The sequence below is a fragment of the Ranitomeya variabilis genome, chromosome 2 (assembly GCF_051348905.1).
Source record: "Ranitomeya variabilis isolate aRanVar5 chromosome 2, aRanVar5.hap1, whole genome shotgun sequence".
Taxonomy (NCBI): Eukaryota; Metazoa; Chordata; class Amphibia; order Anura; family Dendrobatidae; genus Ranitomeya; species Ranitomeya variabilis.
In genome coordinates, this window is record NC_135233.1 from 451,618,191 (window position 1) to 451,627,559 (window position 9,369).

General features: G+C 41.5%; 1 protein-coding gene across 1 annotated transcript; it reads right to left on the bottom strand.

Annotated features, from left to right (window-relative positions):
- Positions 1 to 2,160: 2,160 nt before the first annotated feature.
- Positions 2,161 to 4,703, bottom strand: ADM (adrenomedullin). The gene is made up of 4 exons (XM_077287270.1): positions 4,525 to 4,703; positions 4,070 to 4,180; positions 3,838 to 3,966; positions 2,161 to 3,478 (listed from the first exon to the last, which is right to left on the bottom strand). The coding sequence occupies exons 1-4, from the start codon at positions 4,686 to 4,688 to the stop codon at positions 3,091 to 3,093; spliced, it is 792 nt and encodes a 263-aa protein (XP_077143385.1). The 5' UTR covers positions 4,689 to 4,703; the 3' UTR covers positions 2,161 to 3,090.
- Between the last annotated feature and the right edge of the window lie 4,666 nt (positions 4,704 to 9,369).

Genomic DNA, 9,369 nt, shown 5'->3' on the forward strand with positions numbered 1-9,369 from the left:
ATAGCTATTCATCAAAGTTCCATGAACCAATATTATTCAGATGGTTGGCCTCATCAATGGTCATGTGATGGGGCCAAGTATAGACTCTGCAACAGAGTCAATCTAGTCCTCTTGGTCCCAGGACTATTGTTTTGTGCTTTTCAAGCACCATAACATGGGTCCCTACAGGATTGAAGCTGCCATAATCTGCACAATAGTAACGAGTGCCCTGGTGGTGTTTTGCCTATTTAAGTATATTGCAGGATGTAGCAACCCCTGGGGGTAGAACTGTTCCACACTCAAGAATGGTGGAAAGTATGAGACTATCCTAATTTCTTGGCGTCATGCAGTTCCACAATGTCTCCACTAGAGGGCAATCAGAGCTCAGTCTTTCCTCTGAGCTGTCATTGCAGGTCTTTGTCCCATGACCAGTATAAATTATAGTTGAAAGAGCCCAAGATGCATTTTTGTGCACTGATTGCACAATACGGGGACTTGGATAGGTTTATTTGGTTTAAGGGTCTGAAACTAATACCAAACATTAGAAGATAAACAAGCGATTGTGCTCCTTGCTGTTTACAAGAATTAACTGTTGTAGCTGCCAAATTCCCAAACGTCTGAAATGTTAAGATTTATACAGTTTATTCCCTTAGTATCCACATAGCAGATAAGAGAGCACATTTCATTTTTTTATTTTTATTTATTTTTTTTTTTGGGGGGGGGGAGTCTTTTAAATGATGTAAACTGTATTTTATTTGGGTAATTTGGATAAACATTTTAATGCAATAAATATGAAGTCACATCCTAGACCACGAATCTCCAATGTGGAACTTCAAAGTTTAGTAATAAGAGTCAGCACGGTGGCTCAGTGGTTAGCACTGCAGCCTTGCAGCGCTGGAGTCCTGGGTTCTAATCCCACCCTGGACAACATCTGCAAAGAGTTTGTATGTTCTCCCCATGTTTGCGTGGGTTTCCTCCCACATTCCAAAGGCATACTGATAGGGAATTTAGATTGTGAGCCCCATTGGGGACAGCGATGGTAATGTGTGCAAACTGTAAAGTGCTGCGGAATATGTTAGCGCTATATAAAAATAATGATTATTTATTATTAAGAGTCTATGCTACGATTAAGGTTGAGCTTTTGATGGAAACGCGTAGGTTACTGATTTGTAAGTTGTTTACTTTTTTCTGTGCATCTGAGTTAATAAAGAAATACAGAATTTTAACCTTTGTTTCGAGTACTAGATGATTTCACTTTTATAATAAAGTTTATTACTGCTGAATACTTTGTGTATTTCACAAACTATTGGAAGTTTGTAAGTAGTTCATCTCTTGACCACTAGATGTCGCCATTATACAATAAATCCACAAATTCAACCCCAATTATCCCTTTAGGAAGTGATCAGGGAGATTCATGGGTCAACTATGCAGGTTTTATAGGGAAAAATTATAGGATTATTTTTAGACTGAACTGAGCAACTTTGGCATGAACTAAGTGTGTCACATAGTGTTCCCCTGAGTCATTTCTTACTTCATACCTTGCAGTTTTACTATATTGTTTATGTGTTAAGCAAATTTATCTCATTTGCTTTTGCCAGGAAAGAAGAAAAAAGGGGATTTGTGATTTTCCATATTTCATTGCATGTATTGAGTACGTGGATCTTGAGGGTCGAATACATCTATTTTTACATTATATGTATAATATATATATATATATATATATATATATATATATATATACCGTATCAATATATTAATATTTATATATATTTTGTTATACTTTAAATACATTAATATTTGTTACACATATTTTTGTACTCATTATATATATATAATATTATAAATAAATATGTATATATATATATATATATATATATATATATATATATATATATATATTAAACTTTTTTCTTTTTAAAGGTATTGATGCTGATGATGAGTTGAACCCCTAAAGTGTTCACAGTGACGTCCCAAGCCTTGGAGTTTTGCCAAGTATCAGGATAGCCCCCCAACCCCTATTATAAAGACCTATGAGAATTGGTCAAACAATGTAGAACTAATGCAGAACTTTCCCGGACTTTCCCGGACTGGCGGCAGCAGCGGAGTCACAATGTGATGCTCCAGGATACCAGTGATTGAGTATAAATCACATCTAGAAGTCTAAAATAATCAACAACAATGAAAGTTTCAGTGAATCGCTTTCTTTTATTCAATGTATCCCATCAGGATGGATAATAAAACGTTACATACAGAGAGAAAACTCCCCGAGGAATGTGAGATACAAACACTGAATCACATCTGCATACAATAGAAGATACATAGATAGATAATATTCAGATATTTATATATATATATATATATATATATAATGCCCTTATATAGAATAGGAATCTGGTAAAAAAATAACTTTTGCTTTGGACAATACAAACATATAATAAACAGTAGCATTAAATATCCATTTCATAGAAAACATTGCACTTAAGGTTCAAGTATTAAGGTCCAGTTCACGGGGAACTGTGGACACGTTCATCTCCATAATGTCCATCAATGATTAGGTTGTAACAGGTCCATCGGCAGTGAGAGAATGGGGGAGAGGGGAATGGAGACCACCGATGTATTTGCCCATCATCAGAAGTCAGACACTGACTAGTCCAATGCTGAAGTCAAATCCTTCAGCTACTGAAGACGCCAGGTCCAAAGTCATCATCATCATCGTATATGATCTACAGCACCTCAACCAGCAATCGTGACCCAACGGGGTCACCAAAGTCCTTCAATGTGTCTTCTCCACTCAGTGTTGCCCTCTCCCCTTTTATTAGTATGGTCTTTCAGTGCTCACATTCATAAAAGTCATTTACGAGTGCAAAATCATGCATTCTGAAGTGGCCCCGAGAAGTCCACGGTCTTCTAGACATTGACCGGATAAGTCCAAGCCTCTGAAGACCCTTCTCTGACCACCAGTCCTGGTATACGCCATTGGTTCCTCCTTGTGACCTCTTCTGTCCAGCACCCTCCGGGGCTTCACTGGTCCGGGATTGAGGAATTCTGTGCGTCCTCCTGAGTCGGGGGACCTTTACCCTTCACTGTACCTCTGCTCGATGTGTCTAAGCTTTAAGTCCTCAGCAAGGTCTGCCACATTTTGCCTTTGGTCTTGGGCAGCCCACTTTGGGTAGATGTTCTTTGGAGGATGCCCAGGAGCGTCTGGGCAGATGGGAAGGTTCTGGCTTTGCCATTGTTCACCCACTGGGGTCTGAACATGCCATCCACAAAAGGCATCAGAAGCCTCCTGTTGGGGATGGACCTTCTCCTCCTTTTGCCGTAGCCCTGGGAGCTCATTTTCCTGGCCGGGGCTGTGATGTCCTTGTCTTTATCCGTATACTGGTAGATTTGGTTGGCCAAGTTGTGGACGATGCAGGTGCCAAATTTGCAGCCTTTGGACGCCGATTGGTAGTTACCGAAATTGTGCCTGTATCGCTTCACACGGATATGGGCGCCATTGCTGCAAGGGAGACGAGAAGACAAAGGTTAGACGCCCGATCTACAACCCAACAGCCAAAGCCACCACCACCCCTGCTATTCCGTGCTCATCACTCTATGACCACAGTCTGCTCTCTACCTTCCACCCCCGACTATGCTCTCTGTAGCAAACGCTTTCACCTTAGACAACACAACCCTTGCACTGAGATTGAGAAACCCACTAAACAAGCAACCCTACAGACATGAAGGTAGATGCAGCAGAGCTCAATGGCTCATTTTCTTTTGCACATTCCAGGCAGACCTATGTAACACCACGCCTGAACTCACATGAGACAAATCCAGCTCTGCTACATTCGTTTACACACGTGCATCATCAATTACCTGCTCTGCGGCAGCCGAGAATCCGTCGCATCTTCTGGTTTGATGAAAGAAAATACTGAGGTTGCATCAGGACTTTGGACAGACGTCTGCAGATCTCTCCTGACTCGGTTCGTCTCAAGAAATTTCCATCTGCGAGTGGCAAAGAAAACAGGTTAGGTGAGCGGATGGGAGTCAGGGGGGTGACATGGAGCCACGAGACGATCCTTCTAGGAAGGCGAATTCTTAGACTTACTTCTTATGGTCTCCTCGGACGATTTCCATCCTTCCGGCGACTGAGCCGAGGAAGCCGAGATAAGTGATGTGAAGGAAGACGACGTAAGTCAAGTCCATGCTGGATCTATTCCTGGCGGAGAAAAAAAACAAAAACATTTAGAGGGGATGTCAGGAATTTGGGGTATAAACACCGCGCCGCCATCTCCCGCTATTTACTGAGTCTTATCTGCTAAGCAAACAGCAAAAACATCACAATTCAGGCAGAAAGTAGATAGAAGTCCATCGAGTTCAGCCTATAACCTAATAATGCGGCCAAAACCAGCCACCTCCCCCCCTTATTATATACATTATCTAGTAGTATCAGCCGCAGGGATCCAGGTGCAATAATAATAAATGCAGCCACAAAACTTTCCCAATGCAATTATGAATGCAGCGATAAGCTGTTGCAAACTAATAGAATGCAGCAAAACCTACCTGCAGCGAGGAGGGAATAATCCAGAGGTGTTTGCCTGCTGTGCGGAGCAATAATCCAGGGTTGGGGCTCCTGTGAGCTGTTCTCTGCCCTCTGCCTGTCCTGGGCTGCTCGCCTCCTTTATATAGGCAGCTCCCAGGGAGGAGCTCACATCTCCTCTGTACATGACAATGGGGACTACTGGCACTTAGCAAATAACATTATTCCAATGACCAATTCCTGATGGCTGGAAGGTTTTTACCTAATAAGGAAGGTTTGGTGGAAATTGGAGTAAATAAGATGGGGGGGTGAATGTGGGGGAGGGGGGTTATAATTATTATTATCATTAACAATATATACAGGTGGTATATAGAATGAGCTCGGGCAGATTTGAGTATTTTCATGGGAAGAAAAGTAGGAGAAACACTCAGCTATCCAGAAACTAAAGAGTGATTTACTGATAGAATAGACTATGGGGGTATGCTGGGACATATAGTGATATACTGGGATATATAGGGGTATTCTGGGACATATAGTGATATACTGGGATATATAGGGGTATTCTGGGACATATAGGGGTACTCTGGGAGATATAGGGTATACTGGGACATATAGTGGTAATAGTGGTATACTGGAATATAGGGTATACCTGAGACATATAGGGGTATACGTATTTTCTTCCTTTTCTTACTTTCTCTTTTTCTTTCCATAGATAGTTTTTTTAGGTGATAGATACTAGATAGATAGATAGATAGATAGATAGATAGATAGATAGATAGTTAGATAGATAGATAATAAATAGATAATAGATAGATAGATAGATAGATAGATAGATAGATAGATAGATAAATAGATAGATGATAGATAGATAGATAGATAGATAGATAGATAGATAATAGTTGAAAGATAATAGATGATAGATAGATAGATAGATAGATAGATAGATAGATAATAGATGATAGATAGATAATAGAAGATAGATAGATAGATAGATAGATAGATAGATAGATAGATAGATAGATGATAGATAATAGATAGATGATAGATACAGATAGATAGATAGATAGATAGATAGATAGTTAGATAGATAGATAATAAATAGATAATAGATAGATAGATAGATAGATAAATAGATAGATGATAGATAGATAGATAGATAGATAGATAGATAGATAATAGTTGAAAGATAATAGATGATAGATAGATAGATAGATAGATAGATAGATAGATAGATAGATAGATAGATAATAGATGATAGATAGATAATAGAAGATAGATAGATAGATAGATAGATAGATAGATAGATAGATAGATAGATGATAGATAATAGATAGATGATAGATACAGATAGATAGATAGATAGACAGATAGATAGATAGATAGATAGATAGATGATAGATAATAGATAGATGATAGATACAGATAGATAGATAGATAGATAGATAGATAGACAGACAGATAGATAGATAGATAGATGATAGATAGATAATAGATAGATGATAGATACAGTAGATGACAGATAGAGATAGATAGATAGATAGATAGATAGATAGTTGATAGATAATAGATGATAGATAGATAGATGATAGATAATAGATAAATGATAGATAGAGTAGATGATAGATAGATAGATAGATAGATAGATAGATAGATAGATAGATAGATAGATAGATAGATAGATACAAAAAGAAGCAGCAATACGGGTGCAAAATCTTTCAGGCAATTACTAAACCTCCAGATAGCTAAAAAAAAATTGCCCATTGTGCTATTAAATCACAGTTTTTCCTAAATTCTTGATGTAGTACTGCTTCATTTTTTTTGACAGATAGAAGGATAGATAGATAGATAGATAGATAACAGATAATTGATGGATGATAGAGAAAGAAAGAAAGAGAAAGAAAGAAAGAAAGAAAGAAAGAAAGAAAGAAAGAAAGAAAGAAAGAAAGAAAGAAAGAAAGAAAGAAAGAAAGAAAGAAAGAAAGAAAGAAAGAAAGGAGCAGATATTCCTGGCTTCTGTTGGTTTCTGGGGAGAGCACTCAGTGATCATGTCTTGTACAGAGAAGCTTAGGATCCAATGATTTGGGAGATGCCAGGCTGCTGAATCACTGGGCACAGGATCTGTCCCTGGGGCACTTGCAGATATGCAAGTAAATGGGGCAAAGGCTAAGGAGGATGATAAGGAGGGAATATCCCTGGAACAAATTCCTAGAATTGGAGTCAGTATGATGACAGAAGTATAGGGAATGTGTTGTGTCCTCTTAACCTCACACACACTATAGGCGGTGTACTATTATCACATACTCCATCCCTGCAGCGCCATCTCTAGTCTTCACTGCAGTTGTTATCATGGTGATATTTTATATAATACCCCACATTACAATCTGTGCCCAGGATGTGCAATGCCTCATCTGTGTCTCTCCTCACTGCTCTATTACCACTACTACTGTTCCGGATGTCCCCCCACCCCTCGCTGCTTTTCATTGATCCTCATATTACTTTTCTTTGACTACTTTTCACTATTTTTAATTGATACTCCTTTAGTGTTCTGCTTTGTCCACCCCACTGTTCCTAATTTATCCTCCCCCACTGCTCTCCATTGACCGACCCCTACTGCTCTTCATTGAGCACCCCCACTATTTGTCATTGACTCACCCACACCCACTGTTCCTAATTGACCCTCCCCACTTTTCCTAATTTACCTTCCCCCACTGTTCTTCATTGATCCTCCCCACTGTTCCTAATTTATCCTTCCCGCTGTTCTTCATTGACTCACCCCCACTGTTACAAATTTACCGTCCCCCACTATTCTACATTGACCCTCCCCCATTGTTCTTAATTTACCCCCCCCACTGTTCCTAATATACCCTTCCCCACTGTTCTTAGTTGTCCCTCCCCCACTGTTCTACATTGACCCTCCCCCATTGTTCTTAATTGACCCTCACCTGTTTCTAATTGATCCTCCCCCACTGTTCTTTATTAGCTCACCCCTACTGTTCCTACTTGACCCACCCCACTGTTCTTAATTGACCCTTCCCCACTGTTCTTCATTGGCTCACAACCACTGTTCCTAATTAACCCTCCTCCACTGTTCCTAATTGACCCTCCCCCACTGTTCTTAATCAACCCAATCCCACTGTTCTTAATTGACCCTCCTCACTGTTCTTAATTGACTCTCTCTCACTGTTCTTATTTGACCCTCCCCCACTATTCTTAATCAATCCTCCCCCACTGGTCTTATTTGACCCGCCCCCGCTGTTCCTAAGTGAACCCACCCCCAATGTTCTTATTTGACTTTCTCACACTTTCTTTATTGATCTACCCCTTTGTTGTTGATTGACCCTTCTCGACTCCCACTATTTTTCATTGATCCTGCCCTCACTGTTCCTTCCTGTCTTATATGTCGGCTGTCTCTCTTCTCCCAGTTGTCTCTCTCACTATTCTGTTGTCCCCCGCTCTCGCAGTGTCTCTCGGTTGTCTCCCTCTTGCCTTCTCTCTCTCTATCCCCCTGGGTCTCAGTCACCTGGCTGTGGTTGGGCGCTGTCCACTGAGCTGGTGCTGATCGTGTCTGTGGTCTCAGACATTTCTAATCACAACGATGATGATCGGAGCTGATCGGAGAAGATTTGTGATTGTTAGCAATTAGTGGTGAGTTATGGCCCAACCTGAAGAGACAATATCTCCCATCGCGCACCTTCCAGGAGAACCGCCCCTGTCTTGGGTGATATTTAATCTATTTAATTTAATGGACCATTCCGCCATCGAAAAACAAAAGCTACAATCTATTCTGGTGATGGGGAATCAAGCACGGCAACAAGACTTGAGCTCTTAGGTCTCATTCTGATGTCTGTTTTTCAGGTACGTGTCCTATCCATATTTGTCACGGATAGACCACACACTCATTGTAATCTATGGGGCTGTTCACATGTCTGTGTTTTTTGTGGAGTATCTGCAAAAAAAGAAAAAAGTCCATGTTTGAGCCAAGTCACGGATCAAACTCGTGGTCACATCCAGACATCAATGCATATGCGCCCCCCGGGGATTTGAATGAGGTATTGCAGGTGACACTTCGATATGTGGCCCGGTATCATTGCACAGGGTCACTGCACCCCCACCTCAGACTCATTGCACTGGATTATACCCTGGATAAATGCACCTCCACCTCAGACTCATTGCACCGGGTTATACCCAGGATCAATGCACCCCCACCCCAGACTCATTGCACAGGGTTATACCCAGGATCAGTGCACCCCCACCACAGACTCATTGCTCTGGATTACACCGAGGATCAGTGCACCCCCACACCAGACTAATTGCACAGGGTTATACCCAGGATCAATGCACCTTCACCCCAGACTCATTGCACAGGGTTATACCCAGGATCAGTGCACCCCCACCCCAGACTCATTGCACAGGGTTATACCCTGGATCAGTGCACCCCCACCCCAGACTCATTGCACAGGGTTATACTCAGGATCAATGCACCTTTACCCCAGACTCACTGCACAGGGTTATACCCAGGATTAGTGCACCCCCACCCCAGACTCATTGCACAGGGTTATACCCAGGATTAGTGCACCCCCACCCCAGACTCATTGCACAGGGTTATACCCAGGATCAGTGCACCTCCACCCCAGACTCATTGCACAGGGTTATACCCAGGATCACTGCACCCCCACCCCAGACTCATTGCACAGGGTTATACCCTGGATCACTGCACCCCCACCCCAGACTCATTGCACAGGGTTATACCCAGGATCACTGCACCCCCACCCCAGACTCATTGCACAGGGTTATACCCAGGATCAGTGCACCCCCAACCCAGACTCATTGCATAGGGTTATACGCAGGATCAGTGCACCCCCAACCCA

Bases quoted from the DNA above. Each gene is read 5' to 3' on its own strand.
- ADM (XM_077287270.1), bottom strand. From the start codon at position 4,688: ATGTACAGAGGAGATGTGAGCTCCTCCCTGGGAGCTGCCTATATAAAG. The intron at 3,967-4,069 runs GTAAGTCTAAGA...TGCCACTCGCAG, and splicing joins GTCCGAGGAGACCATAAGAA to ATGGAAATTTCTTGAGACGA. The intron at 3,479-3,837 runs GTAATTGATGAT...TCTCCCTTGCAG, and splicing joins TCTCGGCTGCCGCAGAGCAG to CAATGGCGCCCATATCCGTG.